Source organism: Chiloscyllium plagiosum, chromosome 3 (genome assembly GCF_004010195.1).
Source record: "Chiloscyllium plagiosum isolate BGI_BamShark_2017 chromosome 3, ASM401019v2, whole genome shotgun sequence".
Taxonomy (NCBI): Eukaryota; Metazoa; Chordata; class Chondrichthyes; order Orectolobiformes; family Hemiscylliidae; genus Chiloscyllium; species Chiloscyllium plagiosum.
In genome coordinates this window covers 62,131,481-62,149,884 of record NC_057712.1, presented here as the reverse complement: position 1 = coordinate 62,149,884, position 18,404 = coordinate 62,131,481, and the positions used below count along the sequence as shown (strand labels likewise).

General features: G+C 40.2%; 1 protein-coding gene across 2 annotated transcripts in view; it reads right to left on the bottom strand.

Annotated features, from left to right (window-relative positions):
* Nucleotides 1-418: 418 nt before the first annotated feature.
* The window catches only part of ptchd4 (patched domain containing 4), a 92,968-nt gene continuing 74,982 nt past the window's right edge, over nucleotides 419-18,404 (bottom strand). For both annotated transcript variants that reach the window (XM_043683105.1, XM_043683114.1), the window contains exon 3: nucleotides 419-2,055. In XM_043683105.1, the coding sequence (XP_043539040.1) occupies nucleotides 419-2,055 (1,637 nt within the window). The remainder of the gene's footprint in view (nucleotides 2,056-18,404) is intronic.

The window sequence follows — 18,404 nt, the reverse complement described above, 5'->3', positions numbered from 1 at the left end:
CCATTCTTTTTGATGGCCCATTTGTTCATGCAACGATATAATCTTTCCTATTAAAATCGTTCCAATTTGTCGATTACTTCTGCAGTCTAGATCAAAGAAGGAAACGATAAAAGAAAGAAGGCCCTAAGAAAAAGGACATGGTCATTTTTTTCTTAAACCTTCAAATCATGGTTCACAATTTACCATTAATTTCAGTATTTCACTTTCATTGCACCCTTTGTGTTAGATGGAACAGGGCATTCTATTGAAACCCTATGACAGAACATTTTAATTCACCCATGCTTCCTTAGTTCTGTCCTATTGGCCAGCACAAGCTGTCAGGATTGAAGAAAGCTCAGACCTTACCAGGGAGCCAAATCACCTGTTCGGTGGGTCTGTTCTGATACCGATTTTTTCCAGTGATGTTTTATTTAGGTGTTCAAACTGTGGTGACGTGATCAACCATTCCTGCATTATCGCGTATCTCCACGCATTCAATTTCCTCTTTCCTCTCCATGCGCTTTTTTTTCTTGTGCCTTTTCTTAGATGGAGGAAAAAATGTTAGAAAGACAGGTAATATAACAAAACAGTGTAGCAGTGTGCAGGTGGCTGTTAGAAGTAAGCACTTAAACAGTGTCAAGGTCAAATTTGAAGGCACAAAAACCAGGGGCATCAACCCTAAAAGAAAGCAAATATTACTCTGCAAGATGGCTGCTCCATTCCATTCTAAAGAGTTTTTGATACATTCAGTCCTGGTACGTTCTTTTTCTAATACAAATGTAAAAAGCAGAGGTGCACAGTGGTCAATGGCATAGTTCAAAGAGTAGATAAGGCACAAGATTGAGATGCTGTCCATATCTACTTTCCATAGTGTCATCAATCCAACCACACCGAACTCCATTGATGTTACGCTAAGTATCACCCAAACATTGCCCAATGCATTGATAACCAAAAAAACGGTCAGCATTAGAATGATCAGGACACTAACACTGGAATTCAGGATTGGTGAGGTGATGGAGGAGCTATATCGATCCATGAAAACAAAGGTTGGATTGAACACTATGTACTTTATCCTAGAAATGAGAGAGTGTTTCCGTAAGGTTTCCAGTAAATCAACCATTTCATCGTGTATGTTCTCAGCGGTTCGAGCCACCATGTACATACGGGAGGCGATGATATCTACTTCATCTGAAGTCTTTGAAAAAATGATATCATCCACAAAGTTTTGAAATTCTGGTTGCTTTAGAAACGAATTGGCTAGAATATTAATAAATTCACTTTTGGTTAGTACTGTAATGTTGAGTTTTTTCAAATACTGTAAGTAATGTTCAATCCATGATATTCTGATGAAGCCCCTGCTGATAACTTGCAAGTCTTCCTGTATTGTTAGATTCCAGTACTCTATTGGCTCATAAATATAAAAACCTATTACCGGGCTGTAGTTGCTGAAGTATTTTTGCTGGATTATTGTGAAGGAAACACTTTGTGAGTCACTTGCAAGCAAATTAATGAGATTTGATCCATTACTGATTTGTAAACATCCCATAAAGGAAAATGACACATAAATCAGGTACAGTAACACGACAAAGGGCTTGACATATGTATTAATGATCCATTCAGTGTAGTGCTCCCTCAAAAAACGCTGAATGAAATGTTTTTGATATGGATCACAGTCATGAGAACCGGACTGTTGGAATCCATCGTTCATCATAGTTTTAAACCAGACAGGCCTGGAAGCCAGGTATTCAGGTGAAGGGATTCGACAGCAAAAAATACTATGGTAGCGATTCTGTTCCAGCTGCCCAGCAAAGACCAAGCACGAGCCATAGAAAGAAATAATATAGAAGTAATTTACTAGAATAGTGACACACATGTTCTGACAGAAGATTTTAACAGATTCAACATTTGTAAATGGGCTTGCACCCATACCAAAGGTAATGATATAGAGAGAGCTTGTCATTGTGTACGACACCATCACATCAGAATATGCAGATGCTATTCGCTCCTTAAATGGCTGATCTTCTTTTGTTCTCCGCCATCCAGCCAGCAGTTCAAAAACCCCTTTAGTTCCATGGCCTTGCAAGAAAGTAGAATAAGAAAGCTGTTAGCATGTCACAATTCAAAATGTGTACAAGCATTTCTAATGATGTCATAAACATTAGAATCACATGGTTAACTTAATGTTTTGTCAAGCTTTAGCCAGGAATAACTAAAGAACAGAAATAAATATATTTTCCATGTAATTTTAAAACTAATGCATGTAAAAAAAACAATCTTCTTATTTTGCTTGAACTATGTAGAAAAATATAATAGAATAAAGGTAAGGGAAACAATGGAAAGAGCAAATTCTACTTCAGTAAAACAGGAACAAATTTTCAATGAATCAATCTCTCTCCAGGGTTTTGTAAAGGAAAAACGCTCATCTGCATGGGCAGCACATAATGATGCATCACATCATTATCTCAACAACATTACAGAGGAGATTTTACAAACTTGAGCTTCCAATATAGTCTACACATATCTGAAAAACATTGCGGGAATTTAAAGGGAGGGGTGTTCCATTTAATTTATAAGCTGGGGTGACCTGTAAGGCCCATTGATGTCCCACCAAAGGTCCCAATTTGCAATCCCCTAAGGTGAAGGTGCAGATTCTTATGTTTATGTTAATACTCTCTATTAAGCATGCATTGAGTGATGAGAGAATCTCAAGCACATGTACATAACACTGTTAATGTATTGTTATGAAACAAAGAGATATCAATCATACAACGCAGTCTGAAGGTCACCTTAAAGGAATCCTCAGACTCAGCAGAATGAGTGGAATGGCAGGCAAAAATTTCATGGGTTACTGGAATATAAATGTACAATTGTTTGGCATTTACAGAGGAAGTGTTTATCCGTTGTCTCTGCTCAACAAATTAATATTTCCTAACTTTGTGATTCAGCTCGGATGTATTTTCTTTTCCTGCCACTGAGCATATTTTAGATTACTATTGTCACCATCAACCATTCTGTCCAACAAGTTTGATGTAATTTCATTTAACCTGCCTCAAATTTCTACTCTTTGCTGAGCAAGTTAAAGGGCACTGAAAAAAGGGCCACAAAATATTTTAAAAGGTGTATTCTACTTCTTTAATCAATTCCTTCTTTTCCATCCTTCTCCTAATCCATACTTTTTGGATTCACCTCCTTTATTCCCTCCCCTTCATTTTCATTTTCCATTTCCTCTGTTGCCTTCTCTTTCTCATCTATCCCTTCTCCTACATTGACTCTCCATCCCCAAGAACAGGATGAATGGGAATTTCTCAAAAAAGATTTTAAAAAGATGTGTTTAACATAGACGTGGCAGTAAGACTAAGAGTAAAGTCAAATTTTATCTTTACTTTGGATGTGGCCCATGGTGTGGTTGGAGATGGGAAAGGTTAGAAGCAAAAGGTTGAACATCAATGAGCAAGGTTTAGTTAGGAAATGTAGAAAAGGAGCTTTTGAAATATAAAATTCCAAGAAAAAATACTCAAATCTGCTGTAAATGATATCTGTGGTCTGAAAGGTCTTTAATGTAATTGTGGAAGTGTGCAACAGATCAGTCTTAGAATTAATCTGGCAACTTGTATTGAAAGTATCTTTCTGATGTGATAGTGAACCATAATAGGCCAATGGAAATAAAGGTAGAAAAATGGGAATCCCCATTCGAAATATTTCTGTAGCATTTCAAGAGTGTCGAACTCTATTAGTAAGAATTTGAATCAACTGTAGAGATATATGAATCTAATTAACTAATTTCTAGAGACAACGCTCATGCACCTTTCTCTAAACATAATCCCAAAGCTTGTCACAAGACATAATTGTCATAAGTACTTAGTCAATTGTTTAACAAACTGGCTGTACCGTTAAAGATAAAACTTGCATGACATGACAAATTAATCTTGCTGCAGAGCCCTCACTGAAAATAAAATGACAATTGCTGCATTTGAAGAGCTACAGGCAAAAGGATATAGGTTTTTATTAAAAAAATACAGTTTCAGATGCAATTTCATCATTTTAACGGCTGTAAAAAGGGACAGAAGACAGTTCACACTGGTTTTCTGTCTCAAAATTGATTCAGCCGATTCTCTTCATGGCCTTTCCAGTGACGATTCTGTCTGCCAAGTCCTGACAGAACTTATTCAATTATATTGTAATGAGACAAGTGGTCCTGCAGCTCCATGAACTGTGACTCCACATTTGCAAAATATTCCAAGTAACTTAGACATAGAGTTTACTCCCTTGGTCAGCTAAAATCATAAGATTTTGGGAAATATTGGATACATATCTGCTACATTCTGAGGAGAACCTGCAGCAATGCATTGCTAGCTGGGACGACAAAAGTGAGCTCTGTAAAACAAAATTATGGCCAAGGTTTGTCCAGGCCGCTATTTGATTTTCTATTAGATTAGAAGTGAGCACATGTTTTTGTGTATTCATTGGTAAGCTTTATAAAATGAAATTTGAAAAGCTCATCACTGTCTAATCATGGCAAGGGATTTGGCTAGTTCAGTTGGTGGGGCAGCTCAGTTGCAATGCAGAGTAATGCTAATAGCAGACTGAGCAGACTATGAAGGCCCAGCCTTCTCAACCTTGTCCCTTTCTTGAAGGACAAACACTCACATTTAACTCACCAGCAGTTTTCTTTAATGGGAAAATAGACTATGACCATTGGCACTTTTGTAATACACTGCAACAAGACAGGATGATACTGTTTAATAGAGGCACTCACCTTCCCAAGGTCCAGGGTAAAATGGATGCTATTCACATCACTTTGTGAAATCATATCAAAATCCCCTTAAATATCTCAACGGATAGTGTTTCCATTGTCTGAATGCAGAGTTTATTTATGATGAGGAGGTGCTAGTGTTGGACTGGGGTGGACAAAGTTAAAAATCACACAACATCAGCTTATAGCCCAACAGGTTTATTTGGAAGGACTAGCTTTCGAAGCACTGCTCCTTTGTCAGGTAGCTAATGGGGCAGGATCGTAAGACACAGAGATCATAGCACAAGATCATAGTATCTTGCAACTGGGATTCTGAGATTTACATATTAATGAATCAAAACCTGCAACCCATTCTAAAAGATGAAAGACTTAGCAGGAAGCTAGGTTTTTTTCAATATATCGTATCAGTTGCATGACACTATAATCTTGTGTTATAAATTTTGTGTTGTGTAATCCAACTTTTCTAGCTACCTGATGAAGGAGCAGCTCTCCAAAAGCTAATACTACCAAATAAATCTGTTGGATTTTAAACTAGTGATTTAGATATGACAATGTGCAGCGGAATTCACATCAGTGAAAGATATACAGCATATTGTTGACCTGTTATTAGAGCCATTCTCTAGTGGAGTATTTATGCTTGATTCATAATGCTTATGTTAGTGCATGTAACGTGAGCACTAGATGTGAAGGATTCAGAAAATGTTTATTACAGCTCCTGATATTTAAATATTTCATAGTCGCAGGCATTTCAGTGTCTGGATTAATATTAAGCTATTTGATTACCATTATAGCATGCTCTCATCAGTCTGACAAACTTCGAGAGGCCCTAGTTAAAATAAGGTCATATGTTACGATACAGTGATGATATCATAGGTTAAATGGTAGACTGGCATACTAACTTTGAGACAGAACACAACATTCTTCTTTTTTCAAAGATAAAAAAAATTCAAACAGATATATATGGTTGTACTTTTTCTTCATGGTAGTGGAAACTGAATAAAGGTTCATGCACCTTGTGTCTTTCACTGTGTCTCACACCTGCATTAACACAACATTGGTGCTGGGGAAAAATAAGCACTAAAAAAAATAAGCAGGAGATTCAGAAGATCTCAGTCTAGAGACAGACTTTGATCTGGCTGGTCACAGCTCATGTAAGTGCACATATAAATAAAGGGTGACTTGGTGATGGGATACCAGCCTCTGTACAGTTATTTTACATTCAACCGTAGGTTGTGGACTTCATTAGCTGAATCCACATTTACTGCCCATCCTGAGTTGCCCTTGAGAAGGTACTGGTGAATTTCTTGAACAGCCACACCCACAATACTACAGGAGGGTGTTTCAGGATTTTGATCCAGAGACACTGAAAGGATGGCAAAATATTTGAAGTCAAGGGGGTGAGTGGCTTGGAGGGAAACTTGCAGAAGGTGATATTCCATTATACCTGTTGCCCTTGTCTCTCAAGATGGTAGTATTTGTGGGTTTGGAAGGTGTGGTCGATGGAGTCTTGATTAGTTGTTGCAGTGCATCTTCTCTTTAATACACACTTATGCTACTGTGTGTTGGTGTTAGCGGGAGTAGATGTTTGTGGATATGGTGCCTATCAAACAAGTTACTTTGGTGTTCAGCTTCTTGAGTGTTGTTAGAGCTGAACACCATCCAAGCAAGTGGGGAGTATTCCATCACACGCTTAATTTCCTGCTGACTATTTTTTTTGGGGGGGTGGGTGGTGAGGTTCTGTAGTACAATCTCAAAATCATGACCATTCCTTTTTTATTTCTCAGCTGCACCCATATAACTTAACTGAACTTCTCCCAGGAATATCCTCCCTAAGTACAACTGTAACATTATGCCTGTAACATCTATATACCAGAACATTAAGCGGCCACTCATCTCTCCCTGAGCTACATTTCTGTAATATCTATGGTACCTCAGTCCCACAGCTGCTATTTCACAGAAAAGCTGCACAATTATCTCTGCTGTCCCAGCCAATATTTATTCCTTATTCAATATCACAACTACAGATTGTGCTACCATCACCATGGTGCTGCTTGTGGGAGGTGTTGTGTATGCATTTTTGTGCATTTCTTTTTTAACAATGACTACATTTCAAAAGTCATTCATTGGCAGTGATGCACTTTGAGATTTGAAGTGTTTTTGAGAGGTGATGTAAAGTATGATTACTATCTATTTTCTTTCCTTTTATGTTTTTGGAGTTGCTTATAGTTAATGAAGTCTGCTTGACTTGTATTGAATGTGGAAAAAACATTATTTGTGAAATTAAGGGCTCTGAATGTATCAGTCACTCCTAGAAATGGGTGGCAGGCCACTTAGCAGTGCAGCAAGGAAATTAAGAAACAAATTTGTAAGGAGATCTCAGAAAGCTCTACGAATAATAGGGTGGTTATGGTAGGGGATTTTAACTTTCCAAACACACACTGGGACTGCCATAATATTAAGGGCTTGGAAAAGAGGAATTTGTTGTGTGTTCAAGAAATTTTTTTGTGGATGGACTTCCTAGAGAAGGAAAATAACTTGACCTTCTCTTGGGAAATAAAGCAGGGCAAGTGACAGAGGTGTCAGTGAGAGAGAACTTTGGGGCCAAGTGATCATAATTCTATTAGTTTTAGAATAGACCTGTTCTAAAAGTTATAGCTCCAAATTGGAGTAATGCCAATTTTGATGGTATTAGATAGGAACTTTAAAAAGTTGCTTGGGGAGGCTGGTTGCCGGTAAAGGGAAGGATTGGAGATTTCAGAGAGTATGTTCTTATTAGTGTGAAAGCCAAGGCTGGTACGACTAGAAATGGGTGGCAGGCCACTTAGCAGTGCAGCAAGAGAGCGAAATGGTGCTGGATGACTAGAACAATTAAAGCTTTGATTAAGAGAAAGAAAAAGGCTTATGTATAGGGAAATGAGGTCAAGTAAATTCCGAGAGGAGTATAAGCGCAGTAGGAGTATACTTAAAAGGGAAATCAGGAGGGCAAGAAGGGGACATTAGATTCTACAAATACTATAAAGGCAAAAGAATAACTGGGGAGAGAATAGGGCCTCTTAAAGATCTGTCCATGCGTCGAACCACAAGAGACGGGTGAGATAGTAAATGAATAGTTTGCATCATTATTTACTGTGTAGAAGGACATGGAAGCTAAGAAACTTGGGAAAATAAATAGCAATGTCTTGAAAAGTGACCATATTATAGAAGATGAGGAGCTGGAGGTCCTATAAAGTATAAAGATAGAAAAATCCTCAGGACCTGATCAGGTGTTTTCCCAAACTTTATGGGAAGCTAGGGAAGAGATTACCGGGTCCCTTGCTGAGATATATGTATCATCAATACCCATGGCTAAGAGACTGTAAGAGGTTAGAGTGAGTATGCAGAACCTCATTGGTATGGATTGCTACCTGAATCATGTGCAAATTGGCATAGGATGAATAAGATTAGAGAAGTGAAGGTGTGACTCAAAGACTGGTGTGGGAGAAAAGGTGAATCCTGCACTAGGTAATAAAGTTTTTAAATTATAGGTTTTTGGGACAGTACAGAGATGATGTGTTTTTTCTGTCTGAGTTGTGCAACTTAGGAATTTTCTGCCTCAGAAGGCAGTGGAAACATAGAAATGGAAGACTTTTAAGGTGGAAATCAGGAAAATCAAAGATGTTTCAGGTTAGATGAAAAGGTGGAATTCAAAACACAAACTGCTCAATCGTAATCTTATTGGAGGGCTGAATCATCTGCTTCTGCTCATATGTGCTTATGGTAAAGACAATAACTTGGTACTAAAGCAGCTCTCACAGTGTCAGAAGTGCCAATGATATGGAACCCGAATTTGTATCCTATCTGTAGTGAAAAAGGAGTATATCTTATAGAGGTCTACTGGACTGCATGCCAAAGAAGTCAATTTGTGTGTTCCTCTACCAGAAACCTTGGATAAACTTGGAAATCCAGTGCCTACTGAAGACCAGGCATGCAGCATTTAGTACTATGCAAGCAGAACGCGCACTTAGATCTTGTATGGCCTAGCTGGCGGAGGTATTCACAGACATCTTCAGCCTCTCCCTCCTACAAACCGAAGTCCTCAACTGGTTAAAGAAGACCAGCATCATCCCAGTACCAAAGAAAGCACATGAAATGTACCTTAATGACTACTGCCCAGTGGCTGTGACCTCCTTAATCATGAAGTGCTTCAAGAGGCTGGTCATGGCCCACATCAATTCTAGTCTCCCAGCTCCCTCAATTCCCTGCAATTTGCCTACTGACATAATGGGTCCACAGTGGATGCCATTTCCCTAGCCCTGCACTCAATCCTGGAACATTTGGATAACAAGGACACCCACTTCAGATTCCTGCTCATCAACTACTGCTCCACCTTCAGTACCATTATCTCCTTCAGACTGATCTCAAAACTCCAAGACCTAGGTCTAGGCTCCTTCCTCTGCAACTGGATCCTCAGCTTCCTGACCCACAAACTGCAATCAGTGAAGATAGACTACAGCACTTCTTCCATGATAATCCTCAACACTGGAGCCCCCCAAGGATGGGTTCTCAGCTCCCTACTGTACTCCCTGTACATTCACAGCTGTGTAACCAAATTCCAAATGAATGCCATCCAAAGGTTTACTGATGACGCCACTGTGGTGGGACAGACATCAACAACAATGAGTCAGAATACAGAAAGGAGATAGAGGGCTTGGTGATATGGTGCAATAACAACAACCTCTCTCTCAATGTCGATAAAACAAAATGCCTAATCATTGATTTCAGAATGAAAGGAGGAGAACAGGCTCCCATCTACATCAGCAGAGTGGAGCTTAAGAGCATTAAGTTCCTAGGAGTGACAATAACCGACAGCCTGTCTTAGACTTCCCAAGAAGATGCAATGGTCAAGAAGGCATAACAACACCTCTTTTTCCTCATGCAGCTCAGGAAATTTGGCATGTCCATAATGACCTCACCAACCTTTACAGACGCAGCATTGAAAGCATTTTGTCTGGGTGCATAATGGCCTGGTACGGCATCTGCTCTGCCCTTGACTGTGAGAAGCAACCTAAGGTTGTGGGCACAGCCCAGACCATCACAGAAGCGAACCTCCCACCCATGGACTCCATTTACATTTCTCATTGCTGCAGAAAGGCGGCCAACATCATCAAAGTCACCTCCCGCCCAGGTAATACGCTCCTAAACCTCTTCCATCAGGCAGAAGATACAGAAGCTTGAACACACGCACCGAGGTTCAAGAACAGCTTCCTCCCTGCTGTTATTAAACTGATGAATGGACCTCTCTAACTTTAAATAATACTGATCTTATTAATGTTGATCTTGCTTCATGCACCTCCTGTGCAATGTAATTTGTATGCCTCACTCTGTCCAAGCTCCTTGTGACCAGTATGTCCTTACTTACTGTGATCTGCCTGTACTGCTCACAAACAAAGCTTTTCACTGTACTATTTGACAATAAATCAAATCAAATCAAATCAAATCAAAACAGATAAACGTTCTGAGGCCAACGAATCTGCGCCGGTTAAAAACAACCATCAAGCTATTCTAATCCTATTTTACAGCACTCGGCCCTTAGCCTTGCATGCCTTGGCATCACAAGTATAAGTCTAAGTACTTTCTAAATGTTATGATGTTTTCAGCCTCTATCACCCTTGTCAGTGCTTTGTTGAACATGGAGTAAGCCATCAGGCATCAGCTGAGATTTGCATATTTTCTTGTAAGAAAGCTGAGTCCTTCCTCACCACTTCCTTGTGAAGTAATACTTAAATATCTATTCACATTTGTTTAGCAAAAGGAAATAATGGAAATACCTATAGATTAATTCTACACAAGATGTACCACGTGCTCCATTTGTTTGATATATTACAAATGAAGTACTGCTGTTGTATAGAATAATTCATTCAATATGAAGCTTGATCAATAACTGACATTGAAAGCTCATACCTTTGTCCACACTGAATTGCTGCCATACCTTAACCAGACTTTGTTTAAGTTTAGACCAGTGTTAATAAATAAATGATGAACTGTTTTTATGGCTTTACCTCAGCTTCTGTGAAATTAAAGGTTGCTATTTGACAAAGTATCCCATTTACAGTAATAGCTATATTCATGAATCTACTGAAAACATGAATGACATCACCATTTGTGTCATACTTAGTTCTGACACCAAATCAAGTACTGCAACACAGGAGGATTATTGATCATTTCTTCACTGGCGACTCTCTGGGTAAATTCTCAATTAAGTTTAGCCGATACAAAAACATATGGTGCTTTTACTTGTGGGCGGCACGGTGGCACAGTGGTTAGCACTGCTGCCTCACAGCGCCAGAGACCCAGGTTCAATTCCCGCCTCAGGCGACTGACTGTGTGGAGTTTGCACGTTCTCCCCATGTCTGCGTGGGTTTCCTCTGGGTGCTCCGGTTTCCTCCCACAGTCCAAAGATGTGCAGGTCAGGTGAATTGGCCATGCTAAATTGCCCGTAGTGTTAGGTAAAGGGTAAATGTAGGGGTATGAGTGGGTTACACTTCGGCGGGTCGGTGTGGACTTGTTGGGCCGAAGGGCCTGTTTCCACACTGTAATGTAATCTAATCTACTTCCATTACTTTCTCACTAAGATCCATCAAGGGGATTTTACTTTTGTTAATCAGCACATAAGGTTCAGTGCAAATGATTTCAAATATTTTAAAATAACTTCCATTGCACGTTCATTACGTGAAAAATAACGACCATTGGCATTAATAATAAGTGTATTTTAATTCTTTCATCCATCACCCAAGAGATTTCACATGTATACCTATGAGCTAACATTTCAGTGAAAGTAAGCCCTTGAGCCAAGGCTAGATGACAGGTTCCAAATTGTCCCACTCTTGTCATAAACCTGATCTTAATAGTGCAAAGTCATTGACAAAGTGTCAAGTAAGCAGAGTTGTGTTTGACTGTGCATACATATTTCCATATTAAAGAGGTTTTTGATAATATCAACCTGACAATGATTCCTCTGAAGAAATGGGCAGAAAATAATATTATGTAGAATGTAATTCTGCCCTTGGCACTTAGAATCGAGAAGGAAGCTAGATGCTGGAATGCCCGTTTTCTTCCTGACTTCTTTCAATTCAGTAAGACTAGGGAAGGTTAAGGACAACCTTCCTGTCCAGAGACTAATTGAGGCCCCTAAATAGCCAACTAATAGCCACTTAAGGGCTTCATTCTGACACCTTTGTAACCTAGCCATGCCAGGAGGCCAAATGCCATGTAGAAGGCCAACAGTCGAAGCTGATCACTACTTTCTGGGGTCTGGGGACCTTCATGATCAAGCACTCTGTGATCCATGTCGTGTCAACTCAACAACAATGATAGCCTGTTGTATACCTATCCCTTCCCTCAATAATGAGACTCTCATTTCCCCTTTGAGGCCAGCTCAAACCTATCATCATTCTGGAACCTCCTCCATTGTTGCTAGTTTCGTCCTTCAGTGGTCTCAGTACTGGCTACTGTTCTGGTGCCATCTATTTAACCATCAACATTTAGAGGCAGGATATCTGCTCTTAAAAGTGTGGAAGCTCAACACCATGCAGCTAACTGGGCTTAATCAACCAATGGACATCATCAAACTGATCTGCCTTCCTCTCTTGACCTTGGTCATGGTCATCTAGTCTGTCACTTCTGTCTAGACCTGTCAAGTCTGTTATGGCCTTTCTGGACCCAATGTTGGAGACTTAGGTGATTAGCATAACCTGGATGCAAGTCATGCTCTGGGAGGGCCTTATATTGGAAATTAGCAGCTGGAACAATGCCTGAATACAGAAAGCTCCATGTCATTCTATAGCAAAATAGTGATATTTCGGTCAGCAAGGATCCTAGTCAGAAAAAATTCTGGGTAATTCTTGAGTTTTCAGGTACCTTGTGATCTAAGATTGATCATCCAGCCCTCTCATGGAAATCTGTGCCTTCCCTGCTCCTAGTCCCTTGAACAACCTGACTGGATGGCCCTGGGCAAGAGCTGCCCAGACCCCTGACAGGAGGCTGCACATTTCCCTGACTGCATTAGTCATTTCCTGTCAACCCTCTCTCCTGGACTGGCCACTTTGAAGCCACAGGACTGACTGTGATCCACTGCCTGGACTGCAGAGGCATAGATTTCCTGACTGAAGTCACCCTGACCAGAAGCCTGACCATGGCTTAACCCTTGGATTGAGAGTGGAGGTTGTCATTGACTTAATATACTGGCACCCCTGAGTAATGGGTGTCTTGTGGATTTTGAGACATAGCTGCTTGCTTGCTGCACATACAGTGGATCTTTTTTGTAAGTTGCTAGCACATGGTGCTGGCTTGAGATTGATGTGGTACACTGCTGTACTGCAAAATATAAGGCCCTGGACTGACGACTGTTGACCAGCAAAGCTCACTGCCTGACTGTGTGCCAGCACTAATTGACACAGCAAGACCAGGCATAGATGGTGTGAGCTTCAGCCACATGTTAACTGAGCAAGCAGTCAGAGAATAAGTGAGTAGTCACCAGATGCAGCCTGGTCCAATTCATGAGCTGGCTGCCTGTACCTGTGCTCAAAGTGTTCATGCTGCAGTCTTCTAATGCTATTTGTTAGTGTTTCCTACAATGTAAGTCTGTGTTTCCAGAGTGTACAGTCATCCTCAAAGTTTGCAGTGAAACTCAATGTCACAGGCTGTGTCTCGGCCAGCAACACAATACAGAGAATTGCCTTTTCCATTGGGCTTAGAAGATACAGGTTTTGCTATCTTCGTTTTCATTGTGGGCAACCCTGTCCTTCAGGAGAGAAAGAGGACTGTTAGTTACGTAGACCATAGTGTTTGCGTGATATGTTTGGCATAGCTGATTGCCTGGAAGGTATGTGACTGTAATGAGAAATATGTGTGAAATTTTAATGTTAAAATTGAATCTGGTTGTCAGGGACTCCTATGCGGTGGGTTTTCAGAGGGAGAGCATTGGAGTGATGTGAGAGACTGTAAAACAGTGGGTAGGTGTCATGTCAGGTTTCATTCACTGGCCTGGGCCATTTAGTACATAGAACACAGAACATTGCCCTTTGGCTCTCAATGTTGCACTGACCTGTGGAACTAATCTGAAGCATATCTATCCTTCATTATTTCATTTTCGTCCATATGTTTATCCAATGACCATTTAAATGCCCTTAAAGTTGGTGAGTCTACTATTTGTTTGAGGTCATTAGGCTTCTCGAGACACTTTTGCCAAGTCCTTGGGGCCAGAACCAGGAAAAGATGTAAAAGCACATGCTCAAACTGTGGTTTGACTGTAGACTTATGAAGCTAATCGCCCATTGTGGTTCCATGGCATTGCTCCTCTTATCATAGAGAGACTAGGGAATGGGGTGAGCTGGGGGTGGTGCTAACGTCACAATTAGAGCTAGGGAATTCAAAGGTGATGTCAGCAAGCACTAAAGAGCAGTGGAAACCTGAAATTCCCCTAAAAGTCAGCTGAAACTCATGCCTGAATCTCTTGAGGACTAGGAATCAATATTCATTTCTCCTACTTTTATTGCACGACAGATGAGCGTTGAGTTTCTGACCTGGACTTCTAGAATGCAAAGCTAACCTTTAAACCCGACTGTTCCCCTGCAGGGCAGGGTTGTTGGAGGATACCAAGTCGTGTCTCCTTTTTTGTTACAGCACTAGCTGTTAAAAGTTAAATGTCCCAAGGCTTGAGTTATTAGAGCTATTTCCAGCTCTGTTTCACAATAAACATTTTTTTAAAATAGTGGCTACAATGATTCGTTACCATGTGGCCAGCATTTGTTTATTGTTGATACCCATTCATCCCAACACTGTTCACCACCTCTCATCCTCTGACAGTGTTCATCCCATCCCTCACACCCACCGAATCATTGTATTGGCATTGTGCAGAATCAAACAATGTTCAGATACTGTGTCTACTCCAACTTCCTGAATGAATACTGTAACTTAACGCTTTTCTCTGCTTTTCCCCATAATCCTGAATATGGTTTAATTTAGATAAGCACCTGATTCCCTCTCGAAAGCTTCAAGTGAACCTGCTTCCAGCACATTTCCAGACAGCGCATTCCAAACCCAAACCACTTGCTGGGTGAAACAGTGTTTCACTTCTTTTGCAAATTACTTTTACCCACATCCTTCTGTTCTCAGAGGGAACAGTTATTTCCCAGGTACTCTCTCCAACCCACCCATGATTTTGAAAACTTCCTTTAATTCTCTGAATCTTCCCCTCACTAAGGAAAGTAGACCCAGCTTATCCAATTGATCTTCATAACTGACATTTCTCATCCCCAGAGCCATTTTCATGAAGTACTTCTGCACTTTCCCCCTGCATTTGCATCCTTCCTAAAGTGTGGTGCTCAGAATTGTACACAACACTCTAGCTGATGCTTAACTAGTGTTTTATAAATGTTTAACATTGATGTCTCTATTAATGAAGCCTAAGATACTGAGTGTGTTATTAACTGTTTGCTCTACCTATCCTGCCACCTGTACTGTATGAATACATCCAGATCATTCAGTTCCTGCATAACCTTTAGGATTGTGCCTCTTCTTTTACTGTATTTTGGTAATCTTTCTACGAAAATGGTACCTCTCACGCTTAACTGTATTGAACGTCATCTGCACCTATCACCTACTATACTAACTTATCAATGTCCTTTTGTAGTTGTACACTGCCTTTTTCACAGTTTACATTCCTTCCAGTTTTGTATCATCTGTATACTTGGAAACTCTTGTGGAATTTCATCAGAAACCCTCTTTATTGAGTCCAAAAAATAGCTGTTAACAATTACTCTTTTTCCTATAGCTCAACCAATTTTGTATCCTCTGTTCTCTTGTTCTTTGTGTTCTCTATGTATCCACATTTTGATTGTCACATTTCTTTGATGAATTCTCACCCTCAACAGTGGTCCCGCCACAATACCCGAGTGTTCTCCTTCCTTCACTCCTCAATAGTGTTCACCTTGCCCCCGTTCTCAGCACAACCTCCTCAACTATCAATAATATTCTCACCCTCCATTACCTCCAACAGTACACACCCCTTTCCTCACCCACAACAGTGCTCACCATCCTTATTTACACCTCAACAATGTTTAACCCCAATAATATTTTCCCTCCCTTCCTCAGTCCCCAACAGTGTTTCACAATTCTCCATTCCCTCTGTCAGCACTGCCCTCTCCCTCACTCCCTTCATTTAAGACATCCAATGGACAAATACCATAAAGTGTAAATCAAATGTGTTTCTTTTCTAAATGATACTTAGTGAGAAATGGTAGAGAAATTCATTTGTGTTGTGCCACTTCTAGTTCCACGCAGCACTAGGTCAGATCTCCTGGGGCAGGCAGCATTGCAGGCCATTGCTTGACCTGATATTTTTGAAGTCTGCATGGCATTCCTCAGTGATACTTATTATACATACTCAGGACAACAGTCTTCTTTATACTGTGTATTTACTGAACTGAATTTAATATGGATACCAGTACTAAGTCCCTTATGATGTAATTATGGCAAGCCAGGAAACACATTAGTTATAGTATTACATTTCATTTCAAATATCCCCTGTTTCATGCAAAATTTAAAAATTAGATGCATTATCATTTACATTGTAAATTACTCAAGTTATCCATTATGCACACATCTGTTCTCATACATGAGTAGTTTGTTATTCTTGTCAGTTTTTGCATATGTATTGCACACATAGCCTTTACAATATGTCATTTTCTTATTGGTACGCATTGTTGTTAGCTTTTCCGCTGGGTACAGTTCCTTCTGCAGGAAATGTCATTCCTATGTCACTTATTGCTGCAATAATTGTTATTCCATTTCCAGTGTTGAGATGCTGTGGACCTCTAGGCATGATAGTTGATCTGTGATCTGCAGAGTCTCTAAGCTCACATCTTCCTCATTGGCTGCCTGTAGTGAAGGAGCAGCTTCTTCGGTTGCGGGTATGTGCCTACAACAGTATATCTGGTCTCTTAACTCCACCATAGATGATCAAAGTTACAACTACTCTACACGTATCCCAAATTGCAACTTGAGCTGACTCTTGTCAGAGCGCTGAAGATCTATCCCCCATTTCAGCTGGCTCATGCTCAACTCCTGCATTTCACTTTATTCTGGTCACTTGTGCCTATTAGGTTTAAGCAGCCTTTCTTGCTTTTGGATGAGTAGTTTAAGCGAAATTAGTGTGACATTAGTTTTTGTACTGTCTCCTTTTTGTGTGTTAATTAGGGACATTTTTCTAATCAGTAGTTGCCTTGGATTTGTATGTACTGGATTTGCGTGTTTTCTTTATGATTTACTTGATGATTTTCACTGCCACCTCAGCCTTTCCATTTGTTTGGAGATAGGGTGGAGATGATAAAGCAGCTGAATTCTTCACTCATGAATGAGCCATTATCGCTCAGAACAATGTCTGCAATGTTGTAACAAGTCAGGTGTATTTTCTGGCATTAAACAGGTCAGTGGTGTCAGCTGGTCTATCTCCCAGTTTGAGATTAATAATTTACAGTAACAAGAAAATCAGTGCCTTCAAGATTGGAGAGGTACACTCCCAGCTTCAATCTGGTTTGACTGGATTATTATGCACTAGTAAAAGTTGTCTGGCTTGCTTAACTTTGTGCAGCATACATGCAGTAGATTGGTTGATGTGTTCATTGTTTTCATTGCTCATGCTGACCAGATGAACACTTAGATTCATAGAGATGCACAGCACGGAAACAGACCCTTCCATCCAACTCTTGGCTTCCTTAGACTTTATTCTGTTTCTTCATGGTCTGCATAGAAATACTCAGCATCTGTTTTCTCAACTCCTTGAGGAAATGACTCTATGTCCTTCTTATAATATGATACCTTAGGCTGTGAATTAATCTCTGTATGTCCATGTGGTGTTTGACCAAGGGCCGCCCTTCTAAACTTTACCATTGTGAGTAGGAAATCTGACAGTTCTGCTTCATATTAAAGAACTGTGGATGCTGTAAATCACCAATCTGAGGAAAGATCACTCGATCCAAAATATTAACTCTGATTTCTCTCCACAGATGCTGCCAGACCTGCTGAGCTTTTCCAGCAATTTCCGTTTTTGCTTAATAATACCTTTCTTTTTTAACCAATGCCAGAAAGAGAATATATACCAGTATTTACTGTGGAAAAGGAGATAGAAGATACAGACTGTAGGGAAATAGATGGTGACATTTTGCAAAATGTTGAGATTATAGAGGAGGAAGTGCTGGATGTCTTGAAATGGTTAAAGGTGGATAAATCCCCAGGACCTGATCAGGTGTACCCGAGAACTCTGTGGGAAGCTAGAGAAGTGATTGCTGGGCCTCTTGCTGAGATATTTGTATTATCGATAGTCACAGGTGAGGTGCCACTGGAGGTTGGCAAATGTGGTGCCACTGTTTAAGAAGGGCTGTAAAGACAAGCCAGGGAACTATAGTCTGGTGAGCCTGACCTCGGTGGTGGGCAAGTTATTGGAAGGAATCCTGAGGGACAGGATGTACATGTATTTGGAAAGGCAAGGACTGATTCGGGATAGTCAACATGGCTTTGTGCGTGGGAAATCATGTCTCACGAACTTGAGTGAGTTTTTTGAAGAAGTAACAAAGAAGGTTGATGAGAGCAGAGCAGTAGATGTGATCTATATGGACTTCAGTAAGGCATTCGACAA